Below are 17855 nucleotides of genomic sequence, written 5' to 3' on the forward strand. Positions count from 1 at the left end.
AGGTGCAAAACAACAAACACCGACTCGTCCACGTTACTCTGAGCTCCCGGCCTGGACTGCTAGCTGCACGGCTAACTGAGCTAACTAGCCAACGATAGCCATAGTTAGCAGCAGACTTGCAGCCATGCAAGAATTTTGCCATCATAAAGCAGTAAGCATGTGTGTGACCTTATTTGGACAAGAGGGCGGAGCTGCGAAGGATATTATGATTGGATCTGACCTAGAGCCCTCGAGTGAAGAAAGTCGTATCATCTCCGTTCACTCCAATAGACCATGTTCTCACAGCAATGGTGGATCAGGGAGCCTCTCAGTAGTTTCCCAGAAGTTAGCCGCTAATACTAGCAGCGCGACAGACTTTCAGCAGAAGAGCATTTATTGACTACTAACTACCAAAAATCGCTGTTCTGTCGCTACACTCAGGAATTCAAATTGCCCCCTGGAGCTATCTGAGGTCTACGTGACTCACGTGACGTAAACCGTAACCTAAAGCATACCCTGCTTTAGTGTCTATTTTACTCTAAATGGGTAAAAATGGACATCATTCTGTATGGAAGAATACTTGACCTTAAACTCATCTGACTTTTTTTTTGGAGCCAGTGGAGCCGCCCACTGCTCGCCATTCCACACAGGCTCCACTTCAGACCTGGTAGTTCTGTCCATATTTTATAGTCAATGATATCAACTGTTTTTATACTTGACACAGTTTGGTCAGCGGTGAAAACGTTCTCAGGTTTGATACCCAGCTCTGGTTGCAGGTGGTGGCTGTAGTGGTATCGTGTGTGTCTGGGGCAGCTCTGCCTGACTCATACAGCCTGATTCATTCGGCCTGATGAGCCTGTAACATCTGATGAAGTCATGGACTAATGTAAGGATTTATAGGTCATATTCCTGGACATGACTCAGCCTGGTTTATGTCACATGGTTATTGGTAGCCTTCCTGAGTCATGTTGCACCCCCTCACCTAGCCCATCGCTCTGTCGCTGCCCGGCTGAAGCCAGGCCGTGCTACAGCCCTGTTAGTGCTGGCTCTGGTGCTGCTGGCACTGCAAAACAGCCTCATCTATCACGGGAAACGGCTCTGAGAGAATCAGCTCAGCCAGAACAGAGCTCAGCAGCTACACTAGTACCCATGCATGTGGAGGGAGGGGAGGAAGAGCCAGATGTAGTGCGGTGCTCAATGCGGCTGCCCGAGGTTGACAGAATAGGAATAAGAGGTTGACGGGGAGATGAGGTCACGTGCTGCTGAGAGTGGTGGTGGTGGTGATGGTGGTGGTGGTGGGAGGGACAAGAAACACAGGCAGCGTTTTTTCTTTTCTCTCTGTCTGGTCGTCTGAAGGCACACTGGCAGTGCAGTGCAGTGAAGCACGTTCGAGGATACACAGTAATACTGATGAATTATTGAGCAGTGGTGAGTGGATGTGACACAGGCCAGCGTACTTGCATGCTGCAGAGCCACAGGAGAGTGAAAGAGAGAGATTACCTGCAGCAGCCGAGAGCTGCAGGTGTGAGGAGAGAACGTGCATGCGGAGGATACAGCACACAACAATTCAAGTTATAAGCATTCACATATTTAATTAAGACAACTGGATTTGACACCTGGAGGCCATTACAGATATTAATATTTGAGAGTCGAAAAGATCTAATTACATAAACATTTAACACAATAGATTTGTCAGTCAGAGTCAGTCTTTGAATTAAATTGCAATGACGTGAGGTTCAGTTAGCTTTGGACCGGTACAAATGTCCTTCAGAGGGTTACCTTTTAGTTTTATGCTCTGAATTCATTTCAGAGCCTGTAGTTAATAAGTTGAATCGGTACTTCTACTCTCACCAGAGTCGTTGTCACACAAGTATCTGTACTTTTGCCACCTCTGCTCATATGTGATATCTTTACTCCTCTATGACAGTAAACTGAATATCTTTTATGGTAGACGGCATCTTGGGCTTTGGGAAATACTGATCAACATTTTCACAATTTTTTGCCAGGTTATGGACCAAACAACAATACGATTTAATCAACAGAATAACTGAAGAATTATTCAATGATGAAAATATTTTTTGCGTCCCATCTTATCACTGTAATATGACATTTTACAAACAAAATGTAAAGGGGAGAATGATTGGCATGTGAACCGATAAAGGAAGTTATTGTTGCTTACAGTCATTAGTATTTGGCATATCTGTTGTACAATTGTTACTTATCAGCCAATATATACTGATACCGCTGTCATAAACTAAGGTCAGTTGTTAATACTGGTTTATTAGTCAGACTCTTATCAAGATCAAGGAAGCGAGTTGCTTGCTTATTTGACTGATCTGCATCACGCCTCATCTGTTACTATATTTATACGCTAAATGATATAAACATTAAGAGTCAGATGAGATGTGACATCCAGTGCACATAACGCACGCTCTCTCTTGCGTCGCGGCCAATATAAAGCCCGTGTGATTGTGTGAAACGGCACACAGCTCCACACACAAAACAACACGACTGTAACTGTAAAAGTTTAATTTAGCCTGTTGTTCAAACGGCAGGGAATCTTGTCTGGATTTTATGTTCTCGTGATCGCTCTGTGTTTTAGGGTGTTGGTTTGACAGCCCCCGAGCACTCCCCTCAGCTGTCACCGCTGAACTAGTCCCTGAGGAGAGCGAGAACTACAAAACATGGGAAAAATGTAAAAAATGTATGACTCCTCCTCCGCCTCCCTCCTCCCGGCTCCCTGCACCCCCCTCCTCTCGGCCCCACCCTTCCAGTTTGGGTTACTAGGAGACCAGATATTGGCCCCAGAGTGACAGAATCAAAGCCTTGGGGAGTGAATGGTGGTGCGACTATTTGTGCGACTGGAGAAACGTCTTGTAAATGTGTTATTAGCATGAAAGCCCTGCCTGCGGTCTGTGGTTGTTGTGCGAGGGGATATTTACTCCACATTTTTTGTGCAAGTGTCTGCAGACAGTGTGTTTACCTCCCGTCTGCAGTGGGGTAGTAAAGGTAGAGGTCAGCGTGTGCTGTCTGAACCAAAGACACAAGGACAGAGTGGCTGTTTGTTCTCATATCCAATCATTTTAAAGCCAGCTGATTTAGGTCCCAAATCCATTGTACATACTTGTGTATTACATGTATAGAGTTTGAAGATTCGTGACAAAATAAAGTATCCTCATCTGAGTGAAAATCTTTTCAGTGTGCTTGTTGATGCAATGAAGGAAATGCTGCAAAAAGTGAGTTATGGATGGTGGTTAAGCAGCTCCAGGAACACCTCAGAAACTTTTGTTTGAACATTTTTTTTGACAGTGCCTATGCACAGCGCACATGTTGCTTCATTTCCTGTTATTATAAAACAGAAAAGTGTGTTTTTGGTTAACTGCAAAGATCAGTGTATAGTGAATTCTGCACACAGGCATATTCACGGTTTCTTCTCTCTCTTTTGTCCTCTTCTCTCTCACCCACAGTCGTACTTCGTCACCGACTATGACCCCACAATTGAAGACTCGTATACCAAGCAGTGTGTGATTGACGAAAGGGCGGCCAGGCTTGACAGTAAGTGCACTTTGCTGAACAAACACGACCAGAGTAAACACACAAGCAGGGATATTTCTATGTTTCTGTCGCACTCGAGGATATACCAAAAAGGTCTGCTGTATTTCGCTGCAAGTTATTGTGCGTGCGTGATTTGTCTCGATGTGTTTGTGTGCGCGCTCTCTAGTCCTCGACACGGCTGGACAGGAAGAGTTTGGAGCCATGAGAGAACAATACATGAGGACAGGGGAGGGCTTCCTGCTCGTCTTCTCAGTCACTGACAGAGGAAGGTGAGTGACAGCTCTCGTCATGTGCAAACTCACAGCTACACGCTCGCTCCTCTCCCTCGCCTTCTTTCTGTTTGCACGCGTCTGTTTACTGTTCACAATTACACTCTCTGTCTCCCCTCCTCTGCCTCTCACTCTACTAAAACCATAAATCCTGCACCGATACTCTCACTTGTCGCCACTTGTGCTTCCGGACTCTCTCGCTGTTTTTCTTGTTGTCATTTGCTTTTGTTCTCAACACTTCCCCCCTCATCCTGTTCTTGAATTCACTTAAACGTGTACCTTCGCCTCTATTTTAAGCTCAAGTCTAAAATGTTTCCACTTGATGTTTTGGCGCAATCATATAAAACAGTCCTGTGTTCGAGCATTGCGTGTAAACATGAAATATCTGCCACACGCTGTAAAATCTGACAAAGTATCTGTACTTCAAAAAAAATCAAGGAAACAATTTACTCAAAATCATGAAGTAAAGTAGACTAATAATTTTAGGTTGTTGAAACTAGTCTGCTTGCTATTTCTGAGGTTATTAGTTTCCTGACATTTTCAAATTAAAGTCAACTTTTACAATTTACAGTGTAGCGACATGTAGCAATCCAAAACAGAGTAAACAGCATAGGATACTATCAAACAGTGTGGATCCAGAACAGCAACTATGATTGAATACTAAAGCCAGTACTGTTTTAGGTACTACTTTGTCAGAAATACAACAGAAACTGGTGTGTCTGGTTACGGCGCAACCAACACTGTAAATTTTAAAAGTTGTCTTTACTTTTAAAAAAGTCAGAGTTGGTAACCAAGTAAAGTAGACTATTACATTTAAGTTGTACGAGCTAAAAGGTTTCAACAACTTAAAACTTTAGGACTACTTTATTTTGTTTTGAGGTAATCAGTTTCGTCTATTTTTTAAAAGTAAAGTCCCTTTGTGGAGAGTGAGCAGAAACTAGTGAGGTTGTTATCAATGAGATGAAATGAAACCCATGAAACCCTGGTGCGTAGCAATCCGAATCAAGTACTAGAATAGCAAACTCCACCACTATCAATAAAAACATACAGACAACTTAAACTGGATGATGAGGGGTTAAATGGTCTTATTCTCAGTGATTTTATTTCTGCACTGTAAATTGTAAAAGTTGACTTTACTTTATAACATTTATAACTCATCACCTCAGAATTACCAAAAAAGTAAGACTATCAAATTTAAATTGTGGGAGCTGAAACGCTTCAACAGCTTAGTAGTAAGTAGTGAGGCTCTTATCAATGAGATGAGATAACATGAATGCGTCGTTTTCCTATGACTCACTCGCGCATAGTAATCTATGCTGGAATCCGCCACTACGAATAAAAACGTATAAAAACAAAGGAGATTGTTTTTTAAAGAACAAATACAGACTATGAATAGTATCAAAAATGGTATTTGATGTCATGAAAATCCTGAATACTAGATGATAAAGGGTTTTATTTGCATTGATCTTACTTCTGTGTGACGTATCAGAGTTTAATTTACCGTCTAAATGTTTTTCACATTACACGATGCAGTGTTCTCCTTGTAGTCAGCCCGTCACACCCCATCCTCCCCGCCTTTGTGTCCCTGCCCAGCAGTGCAGTCAGCTGCATTCCCCTGCCCCCTCCCAATGTTTATGTTGTAAACAGTCTTTCCTTCCTCCATTTATATTAGTCAAGTCTTTCCAGATTTACTATGTGCTCACCAAGCTGTCTGTGGGCCCGTGGCTGGAATGCTGTCCTGGGTTTTGTGGTTGCATTCTGCCCTTTTTTCCCCCCCGATTGACATTTTTATTTGCTTTTTGTTTGAAAAAGTGCACATGGCATTTATATTGTAGTGGGACCACGGTCAGGTCAGTGCACAGAGCTGAGCCTGAGACGAACACATTTTTGGTTTTTGTAATAGTGAGGCTGACTTTTTCTTGCCATGCTCAACCCTTTAGGCTGATTCACAGTGGTGATGATCTCAACTTCTGGGTGATCGTTATGTTTATGTGGACGGGGGGTCTTTTGCATTTTAAAATGAATGTTTGGTAACATTATATAACCTGTTTGTGCAGGAAACACCACTAACACCATGTGATATGTTTTACAGCTTTGAAGAAATCTATAAATTCCAAAGACAGATCCTCCGAGTGAAAGACAGAGATGAATTCCCCATGATCCTCGTAGGAAATAAAGCAGATCTGGAACTACAGAGACAAGTAAGTCCCACTGATTGCAGAGATCTGAACACACTGACTGACAAACACACAGAGTATGCCCTGTTTGATCATCCGAAGAGATAATATCAACGAGTCTGGAGGGGTGGCATTTGCATATTTGAAAGTGGAAGCGAGCGTTGCAGCTGCAGCTAGCTGCAGAGATACAACAGGATGTGAGCGAAAGAATAAAAGAGCGGCTGTAGAGACGGTGGTGTCAGGAGGGGAGGATGGATGGAGAGAAAAGGGAGTGTGATGAAATGATGAATTTTCTGGCTGTTGGTATGCAGTGGTGCGTCACTTCCTGCAGTGAATCCACACCGCCCCCCTATGGTGGAGAGGAGTCTTACAGGCACGTAGAGCTTACTGCTACCAGCAATTCAAGCCTCGTGATATGAGCTTATGTCGGTTTATTATTTATTCTATTTATATGAGACATGTAGAGGCTTGAGACATTTTATCAGACAACTTAAAAGATTATGGTGATAACCTACTACACATGACCTGTTTAGCTTGATGGTGCTCTGTAATAGAGCCTGAACGTATCACATAACACCACAAGTATGAGCAATGATATATTTATCTTCTATCTATCTCAATAGATTTGTTTCAGCTTTAATCTAATTGACAATCATATTTGTACATCTTCCTCATATTAATAATATTCAGCAAACATGGCTGAAGAATCCACAGACATGCTTCTTTAAAATCTTTGTCAGTATTTCACATTTTTTCTAATTATTGTCAACTGGTTTATTTCCACAAAAGGGAATATAGTCTCGCTTTGGACCTGATTACTTTTTGCATTATTCCGGTCCTGCTTATATGCACAGCTGTTTCAAAAAGAGGGTGGAGGCAAATTCCAGCTGAGTCCCACATGCATACATACCAATTTAAGTGTGTAGTAAGTGTACACTTGAGAAATAACAAAACGAAATACAATTAAAATGGCACATGCGTACAAAAATTGTGCCCGCAGTGCGACATGTAATGAAAAGGAAAGACGTTCCACAGGGTTGGAAAAATAATGATATGATGAAAGCTCGGGGGAAACGCCGGTCAGAGGACATTTTCTGAACAATTGGGAGGAAATTAAAGTAAAAGAAGTTCTGGAAAACTACGGTCATGCTGGAATGTATTTTTAGATGAGAGAAGGAGCTAAATTGGAAAACACCAAAGTTCTTCTTTCAGTGTTATTAAGAGTCACTTTCACTTGGATGTGAAAGTCCGAACATGTGTGCTACACAGGGCATACTGAATTCTACATATGCATATGCACTAATGGGATGTGGCACTCAAGACTACAGCAGTCCTACATTAACCTGGCCTTAGAGTTTTCTGCTTCAAGGCATCATTATGAAGTAAATTTGGATTGCACAATGTAATGGATATGGAATAATGAAACCATCTTCTACCCGTAAACATCGCCATCACTATACAATATTGTCCGCCACCCGGGAAAAGGAAGGTAAACTGGCGATCTATTTCTGTTGTGGACTAAATGATTGAATGAACTCACGTTTTGTCCTGCGTTGTTGTTGTTTGTGACTCGACGAAGGAGTTGTCTTAGCAACAGCAGCCCTTAACAGTAATACCACTTGGAAAAGCAAGGGCCTACACAAATAATTGGTCTTTTTATTTTGGTCTGGCGGTCTTTGTTTCGACAGAGATCATTAGTGAACACATAACAACAATATATGAATATCTCGGATTACTATCAGGATGACTTAATAAGATTCAGGAGTGGAAACTAGGTCCAACAAAAGGGGTTAAAGGCCATGACAGTACTGAAAATGAAGTACTGCTACTAATACGATAACAATGGATCTGTTTAAGCCATTGTTAAACACTTAAAAAGGAATAATCTATGCACACCCAAAAATAGATGTCATCAATGAGCTGATTAAAATCCAATAGGAGCCATTGTTTGCTTCTGTTTGAAGGCGCAGTTTTTATGTTACGTTTTCACCCGTGTCCATAGTTTGTTGGTTGGTTTGTCAGCAGGATTTCACAGAAACTACTCAGTGGATTTCCACGAAACTTGGATAGAGGATGGGTTTCAAAATAGACCCCATTAAGTTTTATCATTTGTATAAAGAGATGGATCCAGGATTTTTTATTTTTTTTCTTAAATTTGCAAGATAGGGTGTTTTTTAGCATTTGAATTAATTTTTCAGGGATTAATGCATGGATCTAGGTGAAAAAAAAATCAGGTGTATTTAGCTGGCTGGTATCTACGAGTGATTGGCAGCGTATGGTATCTCACAACTCATTAACACATTATTTCCCTGCCTCATCGCTCCCTGTCAGAGGATGATAACAGTGATTCATAAACACCTGGTTTGTTTTGAGGGATTGTGGAAGATGTTTCTGCATGTCTCAGACCTCAATTAACATTCAAGCTTCATTCCATCATTATTCTCTTCTTTGCCTCAGGTAACCCAGGAAGAGGGCCAGCAGCTGGCCAGACAACTGAAGGTGACATATATGGAAGCTTCGGCCAAAATCCGTATGAACGTAGATCAGGCTTTCCATGAGCTGGTTAGAGTAATCAGGTAGGTGATTTTAAAGCATCTTTTACAGATTGTCCTCATGCGGATCTTTCATTGACTCAAGTACAGTGAAGGTTTTGTACATGTTGCAAATACTGTCGAAGAAAAACTTTTATCTAGACTTTAGTTATATTTTTCTTGTAAATCTTTTTTAAATCTTTTTTTTTTAAAATATATTCAGTGCACTTCAGTGGATGTTATGCACCAAAGGGTATGTTCCGCCTTTTGGGCCCAGTTTTTTGATCTTGGTCCTATATTTCAATAAACTCTAATCTAAAATCCATTTAATACTAATGTTTAATAAAACTATACGAGTGTAAATTATATCATAGTAGGCAGAACAACCCTTTTGCCACATAACGTCCACTGGAGTGGACAGATGAATTTTCCGTCACAGAAAAAAACGTACAAGGAAAATGTTTTTCCAACACCTTATTTAGTTGACTGACTGGTCTGAGAATAAGAGGATTCTCATCTCCTCTTCCCTGCGCCATTTTGAATTCATGATGCCGTGTCTCAAAATGACAGAGATGATAATCAAATGTAATTGTGGACAAGTCTCTGGGGATCCACCACCTGGTGATTGGGACATGGTACTCCAATTTAAATGGTTAAAATTGGCTTCTGTTGACTGTAGCGGACACCAAACATGATGGGGGTTAAAGTAATGCTAATTTGTGATTGGTACATGGAAGTATGTGACTTTGAAGCAGCTCAGATAAAACAGCACAGACAACAATCTCAAAGAATTGAATAACATTGTCAGAATTTTTGTTGAGCTCTCAGGGACTATGAAAACATTCACTTAAAAAAAGAAAAAGATGCATGTCAAAAGTACACAGTCCAGTATGTCATGATAGTTTCACTCTCTCCCAACTCCCAGGAAATTCCAAGAGCAGGAATGTCCACCGTCGCCAGAACCTACAAGAAAAGAGAAAGACAAGAGCGGCTGCCATTGTGTGATCGTCTGAGTCGGCCTTATCACTGTAACTCATGCAGCTACTCTGTACCACCCCACCCACTCTGCCTGACATCACATCCTCAGTGGATGACTGACCGCTGCCTTCTCCACGTGCATGACTTCAGACAGCCTTTTCTGAGATACTCTGACCAGGAGCTGCTGTCCCCAGGACATCACTATGGACAACTGACAATGCCAAATTTTAACACCACTCTACCTTCAGCCGTAATCTAAATCACACGAGAGAGTCCCAACACTAAACATTGCCTTCTAAAATCAGCCTGACAAATTAATGTTTTGTACTCTGAAGGACTTCTCTTGCCTTGTAGTGACATTTGTACTTGCTACCGAGATTGAATGAAAACTATATATCCAGAATGTTAATGAGTTTCTTTAGTTTCAGTGTCTGACCAGAGCAGAGAGATTATCTTATTAAGCTTTGTGTATGTTGTGCCATATTCACCTTTACTCCCATGTGCTAATCTGCTGTACATATGTGACATTTGTTGTGATTTTCAAAGTGTATTTCTGATGACCTATTAAATCACCACAGTACAGTGTGTGAGGTTGAGTTTGGTTTTACATATATGAAAGTGAATATATAAGTATGTACATAAATATGATGCCTAGACAGCCCTTAAAGCTACAATGATAGAACTTTTTGGCATTCTGCAGTGGATTCTTTGTCTGTGGTTTCTGCTTTCATCTCAATTGCCAAACATGGGAGTATCTACTGTATTAGATTTTTTGAAAGTCTTATAGATCGAAGGATTCTTGTCCTGTGCCATCTCATCAATGTACCGATATTAGCAGATTTGTCTGAATTTCTTTCCTCGAAGGTGGCGATTCAGTCAAAATTGGACACCACACATGGTTTCAGATCTCTGAGAAGCAGTAGATAGACTTACTGGTAGTGCTTTGTCTATCTTGTCTATGTAAACCTTTCATGATTTCCATTAAAAAACACTGAACGCCGTACGCTCTATGTACAACCTTTGACAAGTTATGTAAACAAATCGATCAGTTGCGAATCAAGACGCTCCATTCAGCTCAGATCATTCCAATTTAATGCATCTTTTCTGTCAAACATTAAGTCTACAATATAGAACAAATTACTGTTATATCATTCCAATAACACAGTGGCAATGTATTTGTTTTGTGTCCTTGAATTATTCCGTTACATAACTTTTTTTTCTGTCCGCTGGAAAAAACCAGGACAAGTGGAGGCATTTGAGATGCACATCGATAAACAGCCGCACTCCAACGGGACATGAACTCACCGGACCTGCCACCTGTGGATCATCACCACAGACATAAAATACTGTTCTGCCTTCCCTCTCCACTTCTGTACTTCTGTTCAGGCATTTAAATGAAGTACTGCAGTTTGTTTTTCATATCATCATCTTGTAATATAAACAACAAGAAAATCAGATGATGGAAGTAATGGACTTGATTAAATGTTTCTACTCTACTTTTATACATTATTTTCTTATCAAACTAGTTGACAAGTATTTTTATATGTTTATAAGTGAGTACACATTCACAGCATAGCTGTGTATATATGTAAAGAGGAATATTTAATTCTCTTGATTATGTTAAACTGAAGATGACTGTTGGCCCAAATCTTCAAAATTGGATCTTTCACCCAAATGTGACCAAGAATGTTTTTTTCTTGTCGTGGCTTAGTAATGGAGAATATATTTATCTTGAGGTGTCCGTCACCAGCTCAGAGTGTAAAACGCCAGGTCAGGTGGGAGAGAGGGTTTTAGAAATGATTCTGGTCTTTAAACCACACAAATGAATTATTATAATAATCACTGAAATCCCATCTTATTGCAAATCCTAGTGTGCATCCAAATCATACTGTTTTTGTTTCTTTTTCTGCCATATCAGTGTCTTTTGCCCTGTGTGTAGCTTTTGGTGCTAAAATAAAATCTGTCAATGAGCCAGATGGGGTAGAGAATCTTTCTTTTAGATTCAAAAGCTGCACAGACCTACAGTATATCTATTTATATACTGAGTCTTGTAGTCAAGATTTTCTTCTTTATGTGGTCACTAAATTGCAACCAGAAGCCTTAAATGAAAGGACTTAACACATGGGTACTTATTTAGTCAAGGGAGCCCTTTGTGTCACCGTAACATTTAATCTGAATGCAGTTTAGCGTTAAAGATGAGTATGTGCAAAAATGGTATCTCTTGAACTTACATTTGACATTATTATGACATTTGTGGCCACTTTCATGATATCAGATTGTGACTACAACAAAAGCTAGTAAACAGTAAACAAAAACTTTGTTTACTGTGTGATTTGTCTCTTTTTTGACAAATAAATTAAGCTCAAAATATGAGTAAAGGGAGGTGGAGTCTGTAACCATAACTAAAAAAGCGTACAAAAATAATAAGACTTAATGAATAGTGAAAAGGCAACCAGATGAACTGATAAACAAAAGATCCACAAGGCCGAACATCTGCACTGCAATATTCACATGGTATTATCATATTAACATTATTAACACAATATCATTATTTCTATTTCTAATATTTCTATATCTAATAATTTCCCAACACCCCTACTCTCTCGTCGGTCAGAGGATGATAGAGAATCTGTCTTTCAGAGTCAATCTGTGATAAAGTATCCCATTGTTATTCACAGTTTGACTCCAGCTGGTGTTATATCATCAATATGGCCCCTCCTATCTCAGAATACAATAAGGATCCATTAAGGACTGTCTGAAATACTGAGTTCAATCGATTTTCTTCACCATCTCTTCACAATGGTTAGTACAGATCTAGATTGATCGGCTGTGGGTTAATGCTCACATTAACTGCATGTTTCTCTCTGTTTTCTTTTTGTTTTGGGACATTTATTTGAATTTCTAAATTCCCAAAAGACATCCTGTTGTTGAATACTGCTGCCACAGCACAGGTCGAGCCTATAGAAGCAATATACGTTTTACAAGACAAGGCGATGGTACATTTTCTGCTGCTTATTGTGTTAAAACGCAAATCTAGGCCAGACTCTGCCTATAGTCCTCTGTCTGCCTCTACCAAGTTATAGCTTTTGAGAGCAAAAGCATACATTGAACACATATGCTGTCTGATTATTGACATTACTATACTAGACTCATGAATCCCCTCGATGCCCACAAGAGCAACAAAGTTGGATATATGGTAAAATTATATTCAAAAAATAATGCAAATGTGCATTACAGCAGCACAATATTGGTGCGAGTGCTTAAGTGAAATATACATCCTTCCAGGGTTAATGTGTGGCATAAAACAATCTAGCAACAAGTCAGAGTGTCTTGACAGACAATGGCCCCAAACCTATAAGCAGTCGAATTCACACAGACCCAATACATGCATACACTTATTTGACCACAAGGGGGTTGTTGTGGCTAAGGAAATGTGATTAAATGCTTGAACCACTAAGGGTTAAAATATTGACCACACAACAAGGAGAGGAACAGCAGTTCAGCGTTTTAATAGGGTGTTTCTACAAGTCTGTGGGAAAAGGATGGAACGTCATTCTCTCAATGAATATTGGCTCATGTTGTGTTTTGATGGTGGTGGTGGAGGAGAGCGCTGTCTGACATGTCAGTCCAGCATTTCCCATAGGTGGGTTTGGTAACACTTTCCGATAACCGTCATTAGCAAATGATAAAGGTAAGTTAATCAAACATTATTTACTAGCTATTTCACTCTTGATAAATGTGAAATGTTTTATGAACCATCTATGAAATGATTGTAAAGGTTCATAAACATCAGTTGCAAACTTGACAATAAACAATTGCTTAGTAAATGGCTTACAAAGCACTCCATTGTTAATTAACAGTAAATAACCATTAAATATAGTTTAATTAACTATAAATAACCATACATTAATGATGGTGTGTTATCATGGGTTTATAAGCATAAGATTCACATTGTTTTCATCAAACCATTATTGGTAAATCCCGACTAATATATCTTTGATTGGGGGTGAATGTGTAAAACTTGATCAGATGGTCCACATCATGTCAGGCAACACCGCTCTGAGCAGGTATACCTTAAAATATGTCTAATTTTGACAGCCACTTGTGAAAATACGGCTCCTCTGTGTGTACAGTACTTCATTCTTCTCCAGATCTGTGCATTGCTCCTCTATATGGCGCTTTATATAGAAGACAATTTGCAACTTTCGTACACTCAAACACTGCCTGTGATTATACTGCTTTGAAGTGTAAACACCTCGACTCATTGGTCATCCGAACAGATAAAGTGTCGTGCCAAGTGCCACTTCTTTGTATAGCACATTCATGCACAGGTCAACTCAATGTGCTTTGCAGTAAAACGAGGAAAACATAGAAAAAACAAAACAAATAAGATAGAAAGCAAATGTTAATACGCCACAAAATTACATTTTATTCAACGTACACACACACATCCATAAAATAGCCCAATCGATATATAAGTTGGCCATTTTCATTGGCCTTTCACAGCTATTGTATTAGTTTATGTTTCCTGATATGCACTGATATGAAAACTTGTTTTTGGAGATTATAAATCAGAAAAATATGCTTAGGGAGAATTTATAATAAGTACATTCCAAGAGAAGTTTACTGTTTCAGTGCACCGGTGTTGTTTTAGATAATATGTTTATTGTAAAACAGTGAAATATCCTGTCTCTGTTACATAACTTTGTTTTAGGGATCATTTCTAAAAATGTGTAAAACGGCCAATATGTTGATATTGGAATTTTTTACTTCCTAATATCAGCATCAGCATCAACCCCAAAAATCGTGCATCAGTCGGGCTCTGCAGGAGCCTTATGGTCCTCATACAGGACTGTTGAGGTCTTAATTCAGCTGGATGTGTAACAGACTCCTGTTTTAGTCATTTTTGGTCTTTTGGTCCAAATATCATCTGGCTGTTAGTAATAAACACCACTATGCTGATCACTAAATGTAAAAGAAATACCAGCAACCCTTATGCACTGAACACTATCAGTAATCAATACGATTTATTACCCATGAGCACATATGCCATTATTTTTGTGTTTTGTGAGTGCAGAGATCTTGCAGTGATATTTTATTTATAATTGTACTTCACCTCAAGATCTTCAAAATGCAATGTGATATTTGCTCCTTGAAAAAAGTGAACATGGAAAAAGAAAATGTATTCATGGGTGGACTTTCCGTGTCTGCCTTGGCTGCGGTAAAGACACAATATAATATAAACAAAAGATAATGAGGTGAGAATGGGAAGGTTGAGGGGCCTCCGCAGCTCCAGTGTCCGTTATCTTCGTTTGTAATCTAAAATTAAAGATATTAGACGGCAGATGCTGGGGTTCATTATATTGGAGGGGATATACACAGGGGAGTCTTGAAATAGCAGCTCCAGTGGATTTCTTGCGTGTCCTCTTCCCTCATTTCCACTTCCTCTTTCTGGATTAGTTTACCTAATGATACGTTGTTTTAAAGCATATCCATGTTTCCACAAAATTACAGGTGTGCAGCCAGGCCTGGTTCTTGTCATACTGTATGTGTGGTTGTATAGGGCCCCTAAACCCACCAGGAGGCTTTCAAACAGTGTACTGTCGTAGTAATCTGACTTAACTTATTTTAATCATTTTTCAATTCATTGTTTTTTTTTTTGGAAGGCAAAGGAATATTTCTATATGTTTAGTCGGCTATTTCTTTTTAAATGCAGCATCTGTCTCATTTACGCACACTTGGCAGATGTTTTAATGCAGATTCTGTAAATCCTGTACGTTTTCAGGAGTTTCTTGATTCAGGGGAGCCCCAACGTTTCCCACTTATCATTTTCTGTTGGTTTATTGAGATTTTCACAGATCTAGCCTCTTTACCTCTTAAAGTGCACAAGACTGATCCATTTAAATGTTACATGCATGCCTGCGCGGTCGAGGCAGATGGTTGCCCATCATTGCCCCGAGGTTCCTGCCTGTTAAAAGGCAGTTTTTTCTCACACTGTCGCCATGTGCTTGCTCACGGGGGAATTGTTGGGTCTAAATTAATCAAGGAGTATGATTTACACCTGCTCAATGTTGAAAGTGTCTTGACTGATTGATTGATGCCATAGAAGGTTTAGAACCCCCCACCATAGTTTCCTAAATTGTGGGCCTCCACACATTTGGCCCCTCAGAAGCTAGAAACAGCCCTGTGTGCAGACATGCAGTGACCTGAGAGAAGCAGCACTATTAACCTGCGTGCAGTAAGAAGCTGTGTGTGCGTATGTGTGTGTGAGCCTGATCCTGTGAAAAACATTAAAATCAGGCCTATTCCAATTTGCATTAAATTACATCCATCGGAAATTACTTCTTGAGACTCCTGCACAAATCCACTTCCAATGTCATTCAGCCTTTCAATAATGAAGGAAGGGGCTCTCTCTCTCTCTGTGCTCTCTGTGTGTGTGTGTGTGTGTGTGTGTGTGTTTGAGGGCTACAGAACAGCTAGTATCTGCTTTTTTATTTATTTATGTAGATTTTTTTAAACCTATCGATCAGCAGATGAGTGATAAGGTTCAGTGGCTGCTGCGGGCTGTTAAGCAGTCACGACATGCCAATATTAAAAAAAAAAACCCAAACAAAATAAATCACAGTTTCTTGCAGAGACACAGGATGTGCAGCGAGGCTGAAGGCCACAGTCAGCAGGGGATTTTGTCAGCGACGTTAATCAGCGCTGAAGGAAATAGATCAGCATCCGAGCTCCCCTCTGTGTGGTGGTATAGCCCATAGGAGCGAGCGTCTGGCTCCGCACAGCCTCTCTGCTCATTCACTAAACGGCGATTCCTCTACTTCGTGTTTGCATTCAGAGAGGAAGGACACGGAGGAGAGAGGAGAGAGGAGCGTTCACGGTCTTCATTCTCGCCTTTTCCCAGCAGCCCCGGTCCGTCCAGCTCACCGGAGACATGGAGGGAGTGAGCAGCAACAGGAGCATGTCTTACAGCAGATGGAGTTATGACAGGTAAGATTTCAGATGGTGGCAAAGTGTGCGTGGAAAAAACACATCTCAGCTTTCATCTCAGTGTGTTTGTTTGTGTTGTCACGCTAGGCCGGTATTGTGAATATTGAGGCTGCAGCCCTGTAGGGAACCTCCTCCCCCGTCTAATGAGTTGACAGGTGCAGCGGATTTGGAGAATGAGAGAGTATTAAGCAGCTTCAGCATCATATTGTGTCTGCTGGCAGATGTATGGGGCGCTCGCTTCACTCTGTGTTTGCATGTCCATGATGCGTTCACAGACCTCCTCAGACTGCTCACCATCACCAAAACATCCCCACAGGAACGGTTTGAGTGTTTATGTTACTTATACTTGATGCTATTTTCAGTCCATCTCCACAACAGACCTAACTTATAGGTTCATCTATCAATCTGTGGGTGACTTTACATTTTGTACTTAAGTTTTATGTGCTGGAGAAGTGACAAAATGTATTTATTGTGTAGACATAAAGGAGCAATTTTTTAAGATATGGCCAGAATTTTAGTTTAAAACATAAATAATAATAATAATAATAATAATAATAATAATAATAATAATAATAATGATAATAATTTAAAAAATTAGCTAACAGTGTCAAGAAACAACAGAAATCTATGTGTAGTTTGTAAAACCCGGAAATCAGTTCTCATTTTTGCACATCCGGTTCCCTCATCTCAAAGTCTATGAGGTTTCTGAATAGTTTTTTTGGTTAAATGCCTGAAATAAGGTCTTAAGATATTCACACGTTTTGTTGTACGACATAAAATACATCATTAAATGTCCTAAAATTTCATTATAAAACACTTAAGCATCTTAAAATAGGTGGTTGCTAACAAGTGGCTAAACGAGACCACAGATGTCAGTTGTCACGGACATTAAACGCCATCACACCGAACACAGAGAGACTCATCTACATGTTAGTGTCTTTACAGGCCGACTTTAGTTGCAAATTATTCTAACTCTGACTTTACAAAACGTGTAAAGTAATTGTGTAAGAAGATGCTTAGTGGTGGTGACGTTTCTGTCACGCGACAGCAGTGTAGTCTGTTTATAGCCTAACATTAGCTTTTTACTGCTAGCGATTTTAATTTATGCCTCAAAAGTCACAAAAGTTGTGTTCATCTGTGAAGATTATCTCGCTGAATAAAACGTGTAAGTATCATAAACTTGTGTTTGCCACAGAAAATCTACAGTGGCTAGCTACAGCCAGCTAACAATGAGCAGCGGTTGACGGTTACTCTTGTGATACGCTGCTCCCAATGTTTTCAGAGCTACCCTGAAATTCTGGCCATATTCTACAAATCGCACCTTTAAAATCATCAGCACGTTAGTAGGACTATATGTGTATACAAGCTAATATGCT

General features: G+C 40.0%; 2 protein-coding genes across 3 annotated transcripts in view; both read left to right on the plus strand.

The window, feature by feature from the left end:
* Positions 1-11463, plus strand: part of rras2 (RAS related 2) — a 33283-nt gene extending 21820 nt beyond the window's left edge. Inside the window, exons 2-6 of the mRNA XM_084359879.1 lie at positions 3447-3534; positions 3701-3803; positions 5896-6004; positions 8438-8556; positions 9437-11463. Of these exons, the coding sequence (XP_084216005.1) occupies positions 3447-3534; positions 3701-3803; positions 5896-6004; positions 8438-8556; positions 9437-9524 (507 nt within the window). The 3' untranslated portion in view covers positions 9525-11463. The remainder of the gene's footprint in view (positions 1-3446; positions 3535-3700; positions 3804-5895; positions 6005-8437; positions 8557-9436) is intronic.
* Positions 11464-16076: 4613 nt separating this feature from the next.
* tub (TUB bipartite transcription factor) overlaps positions 16077-17855 on the plus strand; it is a 55103-nt gene continuing 53324 nt past the window's right edge. The window contains exon 1 of one of the 2 annotated variants that reach the window (XM_084349402.1): positions 16077-16479. In XM_084349402.1, the coding sequence (XP_084205528.1) occupies positions 16424-16479 (56 nt within the window). In that variant the 5' untranslated portion in view covers positions 16077-16423. The remainder of the gene's footprint in view (positions 16480-17855) is intronic. The other variant, XM_084349403.1, reaches the window with a different exon arrangement.

Source organism: Pagrus pagrus (assembly GCF_965226575.1).
Source record: "Pagrus pagrus genome assembly, chromosome: 1".
Classification (NCBI taxonomy): Eukaryota; Metazoa; Chordata; class Actinopteri; order Spariformes; family Sparidae; genus Pagrus; species Pagrus pagrus.